Raw genomic sequence first — 19,847 nt, 5'->3', positions numbered from 1 at the left:
GGCAAATTGTTGGCATGGCTGGGAAAGAAGGAGCGCAGTGACTCCCATATCAAGGAAATCCGGACAGCCAAAGGAAAGCTACTTAGGGATTCTCAAGAAATAATGGAAGAAATGGCAGCCCAAATGGAGGATTTTTATAAATCCCGCATAACTATTCCGAAAACAGAAATAGACAGCTTCCTACATGATTGCCCTATGACACGCCTATCACCGCAACAAACAGCGGATCTCGAGGAGGAGATCACTGAGGAACAAATATCAGTAGCACTGGGGCAACTACAAAAGGGGAAATCGGGTCCCCAGTCGAATGCTTCTAGAAATTAGGGAAGGGGCTGATACCTCATTTACATGCTGCATTACACCATGCATTTGAAGTAGGGGAACTCCCCCCTGATAGGAGAACTGCGACGATCATCCTAATACCCAAATCAAACAAGCCCAGGGACCGAGGGGATTCCTATCACCCAATCTCATTGTTAAATGTCAACACCAAAATACTGGCGAAGACGTTGGAAATTCGATAGAGTAAAGTAATAGAGACCCTGGTTCACCCAGACCAGACGGGGTTCATACCGGGCTGTTCTACGGCCTTGAACCTCCGCAGACTCCGTAATAACGTGGCATTGATATCACGCTCGACCAGGGTAAGAACAATCCTCTTCTTAGAGGCCAATAAGGTGTTTGATTCGGTGGAATGGGAATACCTGTTTGGTGTGCTGGCTGACATGGGGTTCGGCCCCAGATTCCGGAAGTGGGTTGAGCTACTTTACAAACGACCAACATCGAGGGTGGGAGTCAACGGATATACATTGAGGGAATTTGTCCTGCACAGGGGGACTAGGCAGGTGTGCCCTCTGTCGCGATGCTATTTGTGCTGGCGATCGAGGGATTAGATGGCTGGATAAGAACAAACCCGCTGATAAGAGGATGGCCCACTGGGGGGTTGAGGAAAATCGAATCTCGCTTTATGCGGACGATATACTACTGTAAATGACCCAGACACCATTCTCAATGGACCGTCTGGGAGACATGTTTGGGGCCTTCGGAGAAGTATCAGGATTCAGAATTAACTGGGATAAATCACTCTTATATCCAGTGGGAGTATGGGAAACAGAACATAACACAATATTACCAATTAGAGTGGAATCAGAGAAATTCGAATGTTTAGGAGTCTGGATATCAGATAGACCCCATCTTCATTACACTACTAACCTACAACCCCTGCTGCAGAGATTCAAAATGGAGGCTAAGCACGGGCAAACTCTCCCACTTTCGCTGATGGGAAGGGCAGCACTCTTTTAGATGGTGACATTACCACGTTTTTTATACATTCTACATCACTCCGCATACCCAATCCCAGAGGTATTCTACCTCCAAACGGACTCCTGTTACGCATGCTACTATGGTCGGGGCACAACCCAGAATAAAGTTGAGCACCTTACAGAGATCAAAATATGAGGGGGGCATTGCCCTACCAAATATCCGGAAATACTATGAGGCGGCACAACTTAGCACAATAAATCATTGGGCCTTTACTACACAAGACGACCCAGCGTTTAGAGGAGATAGGGAAATAATGCATAAGAGTAGCTACCTGTACTGGCTGTATGGGGGGAAATTGAGCCCTGAATTCAGCCCTGCAACAAAATACAAACCTGGAAAAAACTCACCAAGGAGATGGGATGGGCTACACGTTTGACACCCAAAACACCTTTGTGGGAAGGAAATAGATTACCTAAGATAAACACACTACTGGGCTATAAAGGACGGGATAATATTGGCTTAACATACTTAGCTGACATATCGGATGCAAATGGGGTGGCACCTTTCACACACCTCCAAAATGAATACCAAATGTCAGACACACAATGGCTACAACATGCCCGTCTAAGGGTGGCCCTGCAACGCAGCATCTCTGCAGATAGAAAATACACAGGAAAACGCCCCATTAGAAATGAGACTCTTAGAGGGGAAGATACAAAAGAAATTACTATCACAAGTCTATGGTACAATCATGAGACATACACAACCATCATTAGCTGGCCTATGGGAACAATGGAACAGAGACTGTAAAGGCTTAGACGAAGAGGGCTGGGTGGAGGCACTGATCTTTCCAGCTGAGGTGGCTATCCCGGCATCCCTTAAATTAATACCGATCAAGATATTACACAGGGTGTATTACACAAGATCTCTCTCTACTCTTCAAGATAGAGAGGGCTGCAGGCCACAACTGTCTGCAGGGATGCGGAAAGGAGGGCACATTTTATCATACACTGTGGACATGTCCTTGGATCACCAAATTTTGGGAGAAAGTACGGAAAACCCTGGAAACCGTGACAAAACCCAGTATTGACGTAACACCAGAATTAATGCTACTCGGGGTTTGGGGCCACACAGAACACACAAGATATCAAAAAATACTGATTAACCTAGGTTGCATGCTCGCAAAAAGGGACATAGCCAAGAGATGGGGAATGGACACGGCACCAAGTCACAAAGGCTGGAGAGAGGGCATTGACAAAGGCTGCATACTAGAAAGAGAAATATACAGAGACAAAGGCTATGACAAAAAATATGAGAAGATATGGGGCAACTGGGAAATGGGATAACTCAGTGACTGCTTGAGGGCTACTAAAAACAGGACAAAAGGGGATGACAGGCGGGAAGACAACTAATACAAGGTCACTGAGACATTGAGGCTTGATCATAAATGAGGGTGGGACAGGACAGGAAAGTTCCAAATCCTAAGATATTTGTAAATTGGAGAAGAGGACATTTATACTGGGAAGGTACGGATGGGGGGAGGGGAGAGAATCAGAATCAGAGGCTATTTTTACTAAGTGATCATTTTAGTTGGTATATTGCTCGGGGGGTAAGCAAAATGTTGTTGTAATACGTTGTGTTGCATACGAATTAAGAAAATCAATAAATAAAAATAAATAAAAAAACAGTAGAAATTCACTGAAATAACCAAAGGTTACAGGGACATTATAGTTAGAAAAGAGAATTAAAATAACATAGAAATTCACTTAAAAAAAAAACAAAGGTTACAGGGACATTATAGTCAGGCTCACATTTTAAACTTACAAAACCATAGAAAAGCATTTTAAATATTTAAACACAGTTTACATATTTGTTTCTTCTGATCTGGTGATAAGATTACAATAACCAGTTTAAAACAGTTCATCACAAAACATCCCAACATATATTATGTCGTGCACCATCATCAATATCATCCATCTATACATAAATTGATAACCTTGTTAAAATGCTTTTCAGCAATAAAAGGGCCCAGTAATACTGAAGCTTTAGGAAATAACCCATGGGTATCCTGTAGATGATAATATTTACCCAAGTTTCACCCTAAAATGTAGTCTAAATACTGGTATATATAAAAGGATTTGATAAGAGAGCCTTAAAGTAGATATATTGTTAACAACTAGATAATCAAAGAAGCAGTAATAGAGGATATTGGTAGCCATCAATTAAAAAAATATAGGCTCTAACAGTTATCAGTTTTAATAGCATTTTTGTTACTTATTTACTAAGAACACAAATGATATAAATATATAATACAAGATTACTTGTTGCACTACAAACGTACACTTTGTTGAAAGTGAAATAAGGGAACTCACAACGATATGCAAATTGTATCACGATGTCTGCGTTCCGACTATTAACTCTCCTGAACTCAAGTGGTGTCACATCACTCCATACATTGAACGCCCGCTGTATTATTCGCTTTACTGTGTTCACAGGCAGGTCTGGGGTGTAGTTGACAAACCTAACAGTAAGTACAGGAGATCAATTTCTTCTAATCTACAAAATTGCATAAATATGGTAATTTTGTACCAAAATCATTGCTACTGACCTGTACGTCAGCTCATTTTTTGTCCATTTTGGTTTTCCTGGGAGCAACTGAAAAGCAGCCACATCAGGCACTCCACATCTGGGCTTCTCCATCAGATTGATGGTTTCTGAATTCAGACTTCCGGTCACAGAGAGGCGAAAGAATCGTTGCATCTCTTTTATTTTTTCTTCAAAATCGTTTTTCATTCCTTGTGGATTATAATGAAAGTAATGCTTAAGAAAGTCCTGGATTATGGTATAAAAAGTGTAATATAAGTATTAGTATTGTCCATCTTTAGAGATGTATCACAGAAAAAAGGTAATAGAAATTTTATTATTGCTGATATTTCTAGGGGTATGACAAACAACAGTTAGTGCAAGAATTATTATCGCGCATCGTTCTAAATGTACTTCAAATTACCCTGCTGTGTTGATTCATGTTTTCCTTGCATTTGTTAACGTTGACAAAAGCAAATAATAATTGCACTACTAAATACTGAACACAAAAATATAGTCATATAAGAATATTGGAGACAAAATATTAAAGATCAAAATATTGAAAGGTAAGTGCATTGAAGGGTTAAGACTTAACCCTTTCTTCAGGGTCGTCCTCAAAAGTTTTGCCTTCACCCTCATGTTTTCTGAGCCTGTTTTTGTTGGCTTTTAGGATTCTGCACACTTTGCCACTGCTAACCAGTGCTAAAGTGCTTATGCTCTCTCCGTTAAACATGGTGAAATTGGTTTACACCCAATTGGCACATTTAATTTACTTGTAAGTCCCTAGTACAGCATGTACCCAGGGCCTGTAAAATAAATAGGCCTGCAGCATTGATTTTGCCACCCATTTAAGTAGCCCTTTAAACATGTCTCTCCTCTGTGTGCAGTTTTAAACTGCCATTTCAACCTGCAAAATAAACCTTTCATCAGGCCTAAACCTTCCTTTTTATACAATTTCACCCCAGGGTAGGTCCTAAACAGCCCACAGGGCAGGGTGTAGTACATTAAAAAAATTGGATATGTACTCTTCATTTTTACATGTCCCAATAGTGAACAAAGTAATCAATTTTTCACTATTGCAAGACCTGCCTCTCCCATAGAATGAAATTGGGTTGACATATTACACTTATTAAGTTATAACTATAAATTGAGGGCAAGTAGGAATATCGAGTTTGGTATCCATTGCATTGTAATTTAAAACCTTCTTTAATGGTAAAGTTGGATTTGAAGTCACAAGTCTAAAAGAATACCACTTTTTTAAAGTTGTCAATTTCTTGTCCTAACCATTGTCCCATTTAGTGTCTGGGTCACATGACTAGGTGTAGTTGGCAGCTGGCTTTGTGTATTGCTCCCAGAGTGAGAGAAAGGTCAATGGGTGTTGGCAGGGTGGACTATTTCTGACTTGATGAGAGATAGGAGCTGTCACCTACCACACTAGCACCTCACAAAGGCAAGGGCTGGGAGGCAGTAAATCCCAACACCTCTAGGGTTAGAACTTCCAGAAACTACTTCAAAGTGGGCACCAGTTGGGTCCCGTCAGACACACTTCTTCAATACAGATCTGGATATATGGACTCTCAGATGAAGGACTGCTGTGCTTCTTTTTTGAAAGATGGATTGCCATTCTGCTGCCTTGCTGTGCTGCCCAGCTACCCTCCTGCCTGAGGGAGACGTATTTCATCTGATCCTTGAATACAGGACCACCAGAGTGGCACCAAGGGCTAACTTGGCTGGCTTCTTGATCAGACCATCAGAGACATGACAGGCTACAATGACCTTGTGGCCAGCACAAGACTCTGTCAGTTGTGAGTCCTGCCCATCCTAGTGGTGCCGCCCCAGTCCTAGATCCTTGGAATTGGGCCTGAAGGTGCACAGCTACCCATGCTGTGGTCCCAGCTGAACTGATGCAGCACAATGCATCACCTTCCCAAAACTCAGCATTGGCACCGCTGCACAATGCATTCCCGAAGAAGGACTTCACATTGCAGCCCGCAACCTCCTCAGAACTGCCTCTATGTGACGCATCTCTGAGGCAGGTCTTTGCAGTGCAAACCCCTCGTCGACGGCATCCTCGATGACACAGAACCTTGCATTGCAGCCTTGCAGCTTTCTGGAACTGCTGCTGCGTGATGCATTTCCACAACATGATCTTGCATTGTCTTGGCTGAGAGATGCTTCCTTGACCCAGAACCTCGCAACACTCCACAACTAGGATTTAAGGTGCTCTTGTTCTTTGGTCCTAACTTGGTCCCTGTATCAAGCCTGCACTCCCTTGCGGTCAGCTTGAACTTGTGACTTTGTCCCAGTCTGGAGCGACCAGATAACCACTTTTTTCTAAATTGGTATGAGATTTTTCATGTGGTGTGTTTTCATTTATTATTGTTTGAACTGCAACAGAAATGCTTTACATATTGCCTCTAAGTCAAACCTGACTGTTTCTGTGCCAAGCTACAACAGAGTCAAGCACAGTTTAATTTGGGGTTTACTTGCATTTCACCCTGACAGAGATTGTGGCTCCTGCTTGTGTAGGGTTTCACCCCCAACCATTAACCCAATCTCAATATAAAGCAGTTATAGATTTACTATTCCTAACTCCACATCTATGCACCTTGAAGCTATATACATATATATTGTCAGGGTAAACCTATGTAGCCGTAGGTAGAGAACATCAATACTTATTTACCTTTTAATATTTCAATTTCGAATTTGCCCTAATATTTCTGAACCAAAATATTCTGTCTTTAATATTCAGAGGGCAAATAATATTTCATTGAGTCATCTGAGTCAATTGTCTCTACAAAGGGGGGAAACCTAGCATCAATATGTAGTGTTAATTCAATTTTTGACAGCTAAAACTTCAGCCTTTGCACATAGTATCATTATCACATGTTTCAATAAGAATGCTATTTGTTTCTGTTTTAAATGCCAGCTCCACAATAGCCAATTAAGGAGGGTTTGAAGAAAGTGAAAGTCTGCTCATCCAAAACATAGCAAAGCATTAGGCAACATTATGGCTAATTGTCTTGGACACAACTGGATTGTTTCCTGCAAAGCCTTATTTTTTTGTATTTTAGTTTTAGAAAGTAAGCATGATTAAGTGATTAAAGTGAGGGAACAGATCTATATTTTAGTAAGTTTGTTGAGAAAAAATAGCACACAATGTGTTAATTTCAGAATGTTACCTTTTTAGAAACCTTGTATTATCATTTTCTTTTAAGGACATCATTTTTCATTCACCTAGCATCTCATGTTAACAAATTTAAATTTCTTTTCTAACCTGCTAAAGCACACTAAGACCTTCACATTATTCCATATTTACACATATTTTAAATGTGCTGCCATTTCCTATAATATGTTGTACACTGCACATTTATGTTATGTGGATTTGTAAATTGCGACTTGTCACCCAAGTGCTACCCAGCTGCTGGAGGGTGTGAAGGTTGTCTGAAGGTCTGAGTTGAAGAGCCAGGTCTTCAGCTTCCGGAAGTGAGTATGAGACGGCTATCACTCCTGTTCTGCGGATGTGGTGTGTGTGTGTGTGAGATGAACATAGTGAGAGAGCGACAGAGGGAGGCAGAGTGTAGGTGTCTAGTGGGCTGGTGAAAGTGGAGGCGAGAGATGAGGTTTCCTCCTCCAGTGTTGAGCACTGCCTTGTATGCATGTTTGAGGAGGTTGAATGGGCAATGTATATGTATTGGCAGTCAGTGTAGATCTCTGAGGTGAGGCATGATGTGGGTACACCGGGGGAAGTGCAGGATGAGTCTGGCGACAGCGTTCGGTATAGTCTGAAGATGGTGGAGGTGGTGGTTGGTGATTGCAGCATAGAGTGTGCTGCTGCAGTCAAGTCTGCTGGTGATGAAGGCTTGAGTGACGGTATGTCTGGTGCTCTTGGGAATCCATATGAAGATTTTTTGAGAAATTAGTAAAAAATGGACAAGCATGTTGTGTACAACTGAAAAAACATAGAACCTGTAAAGTCATTAACAGCAGTGAAAGTACCTGCAAGGTTGGTCATTCCATGGTATGGCACCACTGTAACATGAGGATACCATTTATAGGGCACAGGCCATGATAAGCTTCATTGGCAACTGGTGAATGTTTCTACGTTTTTTCAATGGTACACACCATGCTTGTTCATTTTGTACTAAGTTTGAATACCATACTATTGTGATCAGCCTTGAGAAAGTCCAGGAGTACGCAAAACGTGTCGGCTGTTGTCTATGCTTTGAATTTTGTCACTTCATAATCTTTGGAATAAATTTACATATTAACCTTACCTGGTCGAATTTATCTAGTGGACTTAGATTGTTCATTCTGTCAGTGTTCTTTGGTGTTTAGTATTTGTGTCTTTTACAATGTTACCTGGCATTGGGTATACAAAGTGATTTGAGAACATTGTTTGTATGATAATCGTGAGTAAGTCTTCCTGTGTAATGGAATTAAATAGTTGCCAAGATGTTTTAGATCTTTCACACCTGCATAGAGGTTAGGTGGATATCATGGCTTAGTAATTGAAGTTACAATAATCAAATGTTTAAATTTACCATCATAGATTGGAACTAATAACCATAATTAAATTCCATTAATAAAACCATTGTAATGTTTCTTCAACAAAATTGTTAATAAAGCATTTGTATGTAAAACAGCATTAAACATGTTTGTGTCTTTCTTTCACCACATTAGGCTACATAATGTAGCCATAGGGTCAACCACAAGGGATGCCTGCACTCCCGAGCTGAAGAGTATCAAGCCTCAGATCTGGTCAAATTAAATAATGGTGTACCTTGTCTGGGCAGAATAATTTCAATGAACCCAGACACTTATGGCTAGGTTGTTGATTCTCATGGGGGTAGGGAGGCACTGCATCTGATGCATCCTCTGCCCCAACAACACATGCACAGTGCATTAGTGGTGTCCTTGCCCATTTTGGGGCACCACAAAGAAAAAAATGCAAATCACATACTCGTGGGGCATTATTGGGAGTGCCAGGCCCATGATCCATGCATTACTGTCACTTTCTTTGCTTGTCCTGGGGCAACCTCGTGCCTGTTTCTGTTTTTCTTTTGTGGGGAGTCCCAGGTCTCACCCAGGGCACCCACTGCTGCTGGTAACATTGGGGAAGCATGTGGAGTCCGCTCCTGCACTGCACCAGCTGGCTCCCCATCAGGCTGGCACTTCCCCATGCTGCATGGAAGCTGGCATGTGGTTTTTCCACCTTTGTCCTCAAGGGGGTGGATCTCTGTCTGTTCTGGTCTCTCCACTCTCCTTAGTCATGGGCTCAGGGAACAGGAAGCAGCACTACTAAGCTCAATGGTGCTCCCCCTTCTCCTCACATTAGGGCCTGGGAATGGGGTTCCAGACCCCACCCCATTTTATCCTTATTTTTTCGCCAGGCATTCAGTGATGGGATCCAGAGGCCAAATGAGTCTGGCAAGGGGGCACATGCATTACCAGTCCCCACAAAATAGCTATTTAAAAATAAAGAAGTGCTGACCCCCGGGGATGGAATCACCCTGGGGGCAATTGAATGAAGTTGTGGCAGGCAGAGCCCCAACGCTGACAATCGCTCATTGCAGGCATATTTAAATGGGCAATTCTTTCAGGACACATGACACAAGCCTTGTTGGACCAATATACCTTATCTTTGGCTCATTCTGCTTCTGGTGGTGAGTTCTAGCCACAGGGAGCATTAAGAGCAGGTCCTGTGGCTTTTAAAGGGGCACACTTTGCAGGGAGCTGGTTTCACTTGCTCCCTACACCAGCCTTTTCCTCTGCTTTGCCCTCCACAGGCCCTATGGCCTCCTAGTTGCCTTGCAGGGCACTTGGGGAGCAGAGGTTTTTAAGTATTTTCCCAACTGGTGCTCAGGGGCATAAAGGGGCTGGTGCCTCTGACTCTGGAGAGACCCATCAAGTCCTGAGGGTCAGCTGTTGTTAAAGTCCTTAGCTCATCAGGGGCATCAGGTGGCTTCTCCTTTCCGCTGTATGTGATTCTGGTGGTGTTGGCATCCAGGTACAGGGTCTTGCTCACAGTCTCTCCTTTTGATTGGTGTTTATTAATGTGGGTGGAAAGTTGCCAGGTACCCCAGGCAAATCCTAGGATACCACATCACCCCTCCACGCCTACCAAACTCTCCTGCACAGCATTCTGGGACAATCCAATGTGGTGCAACCCTTCTTCCCCTGCTGAGAGGTCCTGTCCCCACCCTGAGATGTAGCTATGATAATGGGCAAACCCTCCTAGGTGGCCACTCCAAACTGGTACTGGGGTAGCTCCCCCTTACACTGGTTTTGGACCCATGTTGTCTAGGTGCCAGATTTATCTGCTTGTGATAGGATAGGCCCTTTTGAAGTGTAGCTATTACTTGGGCACACCCCCCATGACATCCTGTCAAGGGAAGGCCCGCACCCCTCTACACCAAAGCCCTTTGTCCTCTGCCTGAGAGCAATCCACATCTCACCACAGGGGGACCATCCAACATACAGGTGACAGTTGAATGCTTACAAGCTTTAGGCAGGAAACTGGTAACTTTTTTTAAAGTGTCTTTTTTGCATAATATGCAGACAACTTTGATTTCACCAATAAATCAAGTTTTGGATAACTATAAAAAATAGACCTTGGCTTATTCCTCTAGTGGCTATAAATCCAAATTTAACTTTTATTAAATGTAATAATATAGCCCAGTGTTTCCCTGTGGAAGCAGCCAGCCTGGCTGTGGTGAAAAAATCGTTTGGGGCTATTTCACTGTAAGCACATGTTCAACATTCATTTCTACATGCCTTACATTTAAATATCATGTACCCTGTATTTTTGGGTAATAAGGCCTACTTAGCTGAGATTTATGAATATTTAAAAGGAATGTTTGGCTTGTCAAAAGAGGCTATTATGACAGGTCAAATGTGCAGTTTAAACCTGCCACAGAAATGTTACCTATGTTCAGCTATCAGGCAGCACATGATGGTAGTCTCTCACATGCAACCCGGACCCGTGTGCACACGTGTAACCAGCCCAGTGCCCCTTACACTAGTTACACCACAGAGGCCTTATCTTAAAATGTGGACACACTCAGTCCAATTACCATGAAATTACCATGAGTGAGACTCAGGAAGTGAGACTCACCCACTGGAAAGGTCAAGAAACCTGATGATCAAAAGCAAATAATTCTGAAAGACTGAATGGGAGGAACGTATTTGAAACCCATTTACTATATTCTGAGAGGAGGGTTATGCAGCTCTTGTTGCTGGGACATCCGAAATGGAAGCCTGTGAGATGCGAGCCAATGAGTGCCAATTGTGGGTTTGTGAGGGTCAGGTAAATTTCTTTGAGGCCTTTCTAAGGGAATGCATGGAGTAGATAAAAGTTTCTAAGATTTAGGTGGAGGACTCTGCAGGGCCAGCCAAGGATCTCCTAGGACCCCAAAAACCCAGCAGGTTAAGGGTGCCTCAGTAAAGGCATCAGACATGAAGGGGCTTGACATACTCTGAGTATTGGCAGCTGTTGATCCTTGAGTAATCTCTGAGGCCTGGATGAAGGTCAAGACTGGACAGGGCTGAGGAATAGCTTGTGACTGGATGAGCTTGAAATCTCTTGGGGATGGATGAAGTTCTTTATGGGCTGGCTTAAGGCCTAAGAAGCTAGCATAGGTAATGAGAAAGGTAGCAATGAGCCTTGCGATGCTAGCATCAGGGCAACTAGATGAAGGTTGAGGCACTCCCAAAGTATAGTAGAACAATTTAAAGGATCTGGATGCTTTTCAGAGGGTCTACGAGGAATGACAGAGAAGATCAGTGGATGACAGAGGCTCTTATACCAAAACTAATAGTAGGCCCCTGCCCCAGTCTCAATCCAGCATGCACTCCTGAGGCAGGAGGGTATCAGTTTAAGACAACCACTCCTGCCCATTCTCTGCCACAAGCCATCAGAGACAGATGAGACCCAGAGATGGCCCCTGCCCTCTTGTGTACCTGCATACTCTGTTGTGATATGAAGACTCTCACAGAAGGCCTGCCCCCAGGCTTAGCTCTCTGCTTTCCATGCTATACCTGTTCTCTTTCTGTGTGATTAACCTATTTTGCTGCTGTCCACACTCTCCCTTGTTTTGTGTGAGAGCAAAGCTTGCACTGATTCTACCTCTACCATACCTATTCTGTCTTTAATAGAGTCCACTGTGCTGTACAAGCCTTTGCCAGTTAAGGAAGCTTGCAGCACTCCCTCTGTGTGTGTGAAAGGAGCTTGTACTCCTGCTAGTGCATGTGCTAGAACATGTAATATTTGTAGGGTCTGACTTATAATAGGTGGTACATAATATTATGTTTGTTGTTCTTCATATTTAGCTCCAAACAAACCATTCTTAACTTCTACTGATCTATGCCTGTAATTTTCAGTGTTCACATTTTAACATTTTAGTAGGGCATGTGCGTTAGTGTCACAGGTGTTGCAACCAAAATGTATTTCTATTCGAGGGGGAGAGGTAATAAAAATATTTGAAGACCACTGACCTAGTGGCATAGATAATCAGTGAGCCCTGCATAGATATCACAGTGACTGTTCATCTCTTGAGGATCAGATGAGTAGTGTATAGTTCTTAGTGTACATAGGTAGTTGCTTGGGGTAGGTTTGGTTCCAGGAAAGACACTATCACATTGTAATTTGTGAGCTTGCCTGCCAGGGCGCCCTTTGGTGTGCTGGTCTCACTCTTGTTTCACCATGGCTCATGTGATTTGTTGCCTCCTTTTACCAAGTTATTTGCTTGATGATGATGTGATAGTCGTTTGACAAACTTCAGCTCAGCCATATAGCCACTGTTGTCCATTTTTCTTACTCTGAAAATGTGAAGCAGATCTTGGTAATTTTATGCTGTGTGGTACTATGAACTTCACCTAAGTGACAGATTTCCAGGCTGATCACAAAGCATGTGCTGCTCAAGTCAGGTTTTTGCTTTCTACTGGACCATCAGTGCTGAACTATATTAGAAAGATACTTTGTCATTTCAGTATTTATAGCACTATCTTTGCCACTTTGATATGGTCTAACGTACTCTCTGGCTTGGGGTGAAGTTATGGCAGCTCCCAGAGGAGGCCAAGAGGTATGTCTTATCTTATGAATTGGCCGTTTAGAAAGGGTTTGTTTCTTTTAAAAACATTCTAACAGGGAAAACAAAACAACAAGCTCCAGAATGCGTAAAGATATTTTTTAGGAAGCCAGGTGTCAACAGATGACTGCAGGTTACACACAAAAGATGTATTACTTGACAGTATTGAATATCCCCAATGGAATGAATATCCTAGAAAAGTCATATAATCCACACTTTGAGACCTTTTGTGAGAGGATAAACAGTAGATATTTCTAGATTGTACTTATTCTTGGTAATGCAATGAATAATAGAACCACAGGGCAATAACTAATGCTTAGCTGGATTCCACCATCAATCATATACATGCATGTATTTAGTAAAGCACCTTCTTCTTTAAATAATACAGTATGTAGCCGCAAATAGTGACTAGAGGCAAAATAATGTGGCATGTGATGTGATATTAATGGCTGTCAGAGTCTATTTGGAGACATGAAAAAAGCCATTCGTCATGTGATTCATTTGAGGATAGTTGACTAATCCAGAAGGCTGACGCCTCACCTAGCTACCCAAATGCTTCCCGTAAAATAATGTGGCATGTGATGTGGTATTAATGGCTGAATCTATTTGGAGACATGAAAAATGTAATTCATCATGAGAGGACTGTTGACTAATCTACTCATGTTTCACCCAGAAGGCTGATGCCCCACCTATCTACTCAAATGCTTCTCACGTGGTAGGGATGTGACTAGGCACTTGTTTTGATTTGATTTATGAGCTCATTTCTGGGTCATGGCCTTCACACTCCCCACAATACTATGAGGACATCCAATACACTCTCTTCTCAATCATTCTGCTGAAGCTGTTAGTAGCATAGCTTTGAGGTTTCCCATATCTATAAGTGAGTAACTAGCATTGCCCATGGTTTTACATTCTGGGGCTCATATTCATGATTATATGATGATTTAAACAGAACTGCAAGCACCAGAATGCACTAGAAAACCCAGACTGTATGAGCTTCTCACAGCTCTGCAATACCAAGTGACGTAATTCTGTATGGGATTTAAATATGGTGTTGGTGGAACGCGCAAGAAACTGAGGCTTGCGTGAATGCAGAGGGCAGATCACTCCCAATATATTCGGGCTCAGTGCGGAGAGCGTTCAATTTCATTATTTTTGTTTTTAACACTGAACCAGGCACTGATCATGATACTGATCATCAATTGAATACAGCCCCCAAATGAACTGCTAAATGGCGATTAAGAATAGACGTTTTTGTTTTGTATGACTCCCATTAAGCACCACTAGCGTGAATACCAGATTCTGTGTTGGGGTATTCACCGCTATGATGTAGCAACAGTGGGAAACAAAAATTGTCTCCTACTGTTGTCGTGTAATGAAGGGATTTCAGGGCTCTCAGAGAGCTTGTCAGTGGGGTGCTGGCTCTCTGCTCTGATGCAGAACTAACAACCCTGTGCCCAGAAGGGGAAAACACCAGGGGCCCAATCCACAATGGTAAAGGTAAAAGTCTCAGTTTACGACTTTCAGTATTATCAAAGGGCATTTATGAGTAGTATCTTTACGTCCACACCTTGGGGCTGAGAGTCCACTCCAGGTGCGGAGTGAGTTCTCTGCACCTGGAGTGTACTCTCCACACGTGGGTGGATAATGCCCTGAGTGCAGAGAATACACTCCTGTGCGGAGATTTCACTCTGGGTGTGGAGAGCACACTCCGCACCCAGAGTGGAATCTCCGCCCGGAGTGCGGATGTAAAGCTACTACTCATAAGTGCCCTGTGTGAATACTGAAAGTCATAACCTGAAGGGCAGATTTAAGGGAAGTGGCGCTGCAGCCAGTGCAGTGCCACTTTCCTTGCACCCCTTAATGCCCCCCTACCACCACCAAAATAATGGTGTGCCCCCTTTTAACGCCTGCTCTGAGCAGATGTTAAAAGTGGGAGAAAGAAATGGCACAAGGAAATCTCTTAGATTTCTTTGCGCCATTTTGCCAGTCTCCCTGACAGAGTAACATCACCCTTGCAAACATTATGCCTAGCACTGGTATAATGTGGCGAAAGGGTTTGTAAAGTGGGGCAATGCATGCATTGCGCCACCTTGTAAATATGGTGCTGGGAAAATGCCACTTTAGTGCCACCTTTGCGTCAAAAAAATGATGCTATGGCATGCTAAGGTTGCACTAGGGGCACTTAAAGATGACCCTGAGACTTTTAGGCTAAGTTTAGACCAACAGTGGGAATGTACCTTTGTGAATCTGGCCCTATGTGTGGTGGGAGTAGGTGGCAGGAAGACAGGTATTTGTTTTTACTTTTACGACCAGGAGTAAAGGCCAAGCGATGCAAGTAACAATGTAACACCCCCCAATACTTCTCTGTCCCTGCAGTTGAAAGAAGGGGTGATGCTTTTGGGGGACAAGCATAACATATAGTTGTAGAGGTGTAAAAAATTAATGAGAATAATATTTTTTACCTTTGGTTCTGAGTGACAGCAAAGACAACTCGAGCTTTGCTCTCGTTGTTTATCTCGAACCCCTTAGTGAAAAACAGCCAGGTTAGTAATTGTTCCCAATCTTTTAGGTCCTCATTTTACATCCGCGGAAGTAGTAAAGGCTGAGCTGACTTGATTCGGATTTAACTCTGGGACCGCAGGGCATACACAGATTTCTAGTCTGCTTTTGTCGTTCGTAAGTTTACTAGAGCACCTTTAGAATAGCCATTAGGATGTGAATGGGATCAAAGATAAATACATAGAAAAAGAAACAGAAATCTGCTCAGCCATACGGGAACCAACAACACACTGCTTCATTCAGAATAATTCACGTTAAAGAGAAGACGCATAAGCACTTATCAGGAGTGTTTGGACCAGGCATATTCTACAAGGAAAAGCGCGGGGTTGATATCCTGTGTTAAACATTGGGATAGTGGGCATAGCGCATGCCAGGAGGGCTTAAAAGGCATTTGCGCACATTATTTTCAGTGCTTAATTTGAGCCGGTGGTTTCCATTGCGGGGGCACGGGCCTCCTTTTTTAGCACCGGCACTTATTTTTCTGCCTCACGCATTTATTGCGAGTAAAAGACACGTATGGGAAAGACGAAGGAAGAGAAAAACGAAAAAGCGCCACAACGAGATAAAAAAAAAGCAGTAAATGGATTAAAGAGGCCCGAGATGGCTGCTGAAATACGCTGTCTCAGTATTTCCTGCTCGCACATTTAATTGCCGTATCCGCGTTTTTCACAGGAGAGCTTTGAGCACCGGCTCGTTTTCATTTATAAATTAAGCACTGATTATTTCTCAGTGTGAATCACCATCTATAAATAGTAGTTTTTGCACCCGATTTTTCTGAGCAGGTTTATATTACCTGCTACTAGTAATTCTTCACATCTAAATCAGAAATAATAAACCCAAATTGTGGTAGGGCTCAAACAAAGTCGTACAACTTTTCACAATCATCATGGTAGTTGTAGTCCTTCAGTCTTTTCTTTTTCTTTTTTAGTCTTCTTTTAATGGAAAAAAACGCTAACCAATTTTCAGTCAGGTCATCTCGTTTGATTTAACTAGTTCAATTTTCACTGAGGAATTTTCCTATGATATTTAATTTCCATGAACCTCTTCAGAGGACCTCAGCATTGCTATGTGGTGCTGGCTTTGGATGCTGCAGAACCGTTTCACTGGTATGATCCTCATAAACCTCACCCAGCAAAAGAGCAACCTCTCGGCTCAGATCACTGCCCATGGAAGCTGCCAGTTTCAACACCAAAAGCACAGATTGTGGTAGTTCTCAGTACGGAAACACTGAACTTTTGAGATCTGTCCACCTTTGACTTGCTTCGCTCGTCAATGAAAGAGAAAAAATCCCGGCGTCGCTAATGACCGAATTTCCGGGTAAGCAATTACTGTCGCATAAGCTTGCCACCTGGAGAACATGCGTGTTTAGGATGCCTCTGCTCCAAGACCAAGTTGAAGCTTACACGTTTAATGCTTCGAAGTTCATGTCTACAAGCAACTTAGTGCAGCTCTATCATTTAATGTACAGGAACAGAATGATGTTTGTGTTGCAGCACTAACATCACAACCACGAAGGAATGAAAGGTGTGGGCTCCTGCTGAGTAGCCTGAAGCTACTAGAATGTGATTGGGAGGATGGAACTGCAAGAGACATGTAATTGAGACAGCGTTATATACCACACCATATACTTATTTTTAGTTATTCACATTCTTGTACAGAGATGCTCCGCTTGCAAATTTTTGGTCAAAATAGGAAAAAATTAGAAATTAAACTCTGGTCTCCTGGATCAACGAAAATATATACAATAAATCACCTTCTCAATAGGTGGCAAGTGGGCGGGGACTATATAAAACTCCAGCTTGGTCACAAAGCATATTTTTACCTAAGACGTTATAACGCAAGTACAATAATGCACAGAAATCGGAAGGTAAAAAGCAACCCTCCCCATGATTGTCCACTAACCACACACTCTCATGGCCCTATAAGGTTTTTCATTTAGGATCAGGGAATACATAGGAATACTTACTCTGACTTGGGAATGATGAGCTTTTCCTCTGGGCCTTGAGAACATGTCAGCTGGTAGATTTGCAATACTTTTGAAAAAGTTCAGTGGCTGACAGCAGAAACATGGCTGCTAGAGGCAGCATAAACGGAGAAAGGAGGGTTGGGGAGCTCGAGGTTCACTCTGTTAGCATCAAAGCAGAAGCAGTTTATGACGAGTTGGGGATCTTCCAGCCGCACCAGCCAAGAGCACAACACTGCTGGGCCATTGAGGGTTTAAGGTTAGTCAAATACCCATACAATCAATGACATCATAGAGAGAACTTACAAATGCTCCGGTATAGTGAACCACAATTATAAATGGTTGCTTCACACTGCTGAGGTGCAAGATCACCCACGAAAAGCTTGGCTTTATTTCTTTTGCAGTATGCCCTTGAGTAGCTCAGCACGCAGCAACACGCTATTCTAACACTTTCATTGTTATGTTGGGTTCCCGAGAACTTTCATTATCCACAACACTCTTTTCACAAACATGTATTCGCTAGTCAGAGCATAAGAAAAAAACGGAAAAATAAGCGCTACGAGGCTACCAGCGCTATCGCTGCGCCGAAGCGCTTTTTATCGGCAAGCAGGTAGGACCCCCAAGGAAGGGCGAGGAGGAGGACTGCGGGGGCGGTACCAAGGAGAAGGGGTAAAGCATTATGCAATACAACGGGTCTCGCATTGGCTCGAGTTAGAGCTATTTGCGTTGTATCCTAACCGGACTTTTCTTGCCGCATAAATTGAAAATGAAAAGTAAAACAGTTTCACATTAGCTAGCCGATTGACAGCACCACAGCCGCCATGAACATCTGGGTGAAGAGTCACACAAAAGGAAAAAGAAGTTCGCTCACAGAGTCGCAGTTAAAAGTCCAATTACCCATGTAAGAGGGGCCATGGCAAATCTGTAACAAAACCTCCCCAAGGAGAGAAAAACGTAAGCCATTTATCAATGTCATCAAAGGATTTTTAAAAGGGCAAGCCCATGAGCCAGTGGTGGTGATGGGAGTGAGGCAGAAGTTGTTAAAAGCCCAGATACATACCAAACGCCAGAAAAGCAGCGCTTGCCTGCTGCTATGCTCCACCTAATAGTATAAATAACCTTTTGCCAATTGTTTTCCTAATGCCTGTCCCTGACAAAGCCTCATAGAGCTTATACACCTGCAGTTCTTACTTTTTGTCTAATGTGGACCCCTCTTGATCATTACTGAAATCTGGGACCCCCTGAATCATTATTGGAATCTGGGAAGCCTCACTGAGTCATTACTGGAAGCCGAGAACCCAGGCTTAAGCAATTTTGATGATTTGAACCTCAAAACAATATACAAATAATGAACTATTTTATTTAATTGACAAACAAATATAAAAATGAACATTTTCATTTTAATGGGAAGGTTGGGGCTTTTCTAAATTCAACAAAGATCACCCTTCTTCTAGACTATATTCTGTTTGATGCGTTTGCACTCCTCCTACAAATCAATCTGAAGACACCAAGTAAATTTTTAGCCTCCCATTTCACATTCCTTCACATTTACTGAAAGTTCCTGAATTTTCAATTTTTCTTCTTAATTCATATGTATTTACTTGCTCAGTATTATTTAATTTTCTATGCATTCCGGGACCCCTGAGTTGGTGTCCCGGACCACCAGAGATCCCCAGACCACAGGTTAAGAACAACTTCTCTACACTCTTCCATTAAGTATCAGCTGAAGGCCTCTTAACATTGTTCTACATTTGCCTATTCATTCTTTACTTCCTTAAGAACTGTTCCGCACAGGCTCTCAAATGATTAGTCCACATTAAAGAGAACCTTGAATTAAGTAAGCAAAAAACACATACATACCACTGCACGCCTTTCATCGGTGAGGGGTGCATTTGTGTCATCACGAGGCACCGGATGCGCAATGTTACCGACAAGGATAGCAAGAATAGCGGCAAAAGTACCAACATGCATCATGGCTTGGAGTGCATCAAAGGCAGGTTTGTGAGCTGGGTGGCAAACTTGTTTAATATTCTCTAGCTAGCATCCACGTCTGCGGTACTTATAAGCTGCAACTCTTGCACAAGCCCACATGACTCATGTTTTAAATTTCCAATGTAATTGTTTTGTTCTCAGTGGCAGAAATTTATTTTCACTGGTGCCAAACCTCTTTCTTGCTAATCGCCAATAATTAAATCATTGACAAAATTAGAATGAAACCACACAGATTTCCTTATCTGGCTTTTCAAGCACCAGTGGGTGGAGGTCACTCGAAGAGGTTCCTGCCAGGCACACCATCAATGCATCACTATATTCTCAGGTCTGATGATTTTAATTTCCTGTAAATCTGTTGCAACACTTGCTTCAACAGTTAAATCATTGACCACACT

The 19,847-nt window shown here is 42.6% G+C and overlaps 1 protein-coding gene across 2 annotated transcripts in view; it reads right to left on the bottom strand.

Moving 5' to 3' along the window:
• LOC138249229 (matrilysin-like) overlaps positions 1-19,487 on the bottom strand; it is a 92,384-nt gene extending 72,897 nt beyond the window's left edge. The window contains exons 1-3 of one of the 2 annotated variants that reach the window (XM_069203205.1): positions 19,321-19,487; positions 3,872-4,095; positions 3,636-3,784 (exon numbers count right to left, since the gene is read on the bottom strand). In XM_069203205.1, the coding sequence (XP_069059306.1) occupies positions 3,636-3,784; positions 3,872-4,095; positions 19,321-19,434 (487 nt within the window). In that variant the 5' untranslated portion in view covers positions 19,435-19,487. The remainder of the gene's footprint in view (positions 1-3,635; positions 3,785-3,871; positions 4,096-19,320) is intronic. The other variant, XM_069203207.1, reaches the window with a different exon arrangement.
• Positions 19,488-19,847: the final 360 nt, after the last annotated feature.

The sequence above is a fragment of the Pleurodeles waltl genome, chromosome 8, assembly GCF_031143425.1.
Source record: "Pleurodeles waltl isolate 20211129_DDA chromosome 8, aPleWal1.hap1.20221129, whole genome shotgun sequence".
Taxonomy (NCBI): Eukaryota; Metazoa; Chordata; class Amphibia; order Caudata; family Salamandridae; genus Pleurodeles; species Pleurodeles waltl.
Note: the sequence above shows the minus strand (reverse complement) of the source record. Positions and strands in the feature narration are given on the sequence as shown.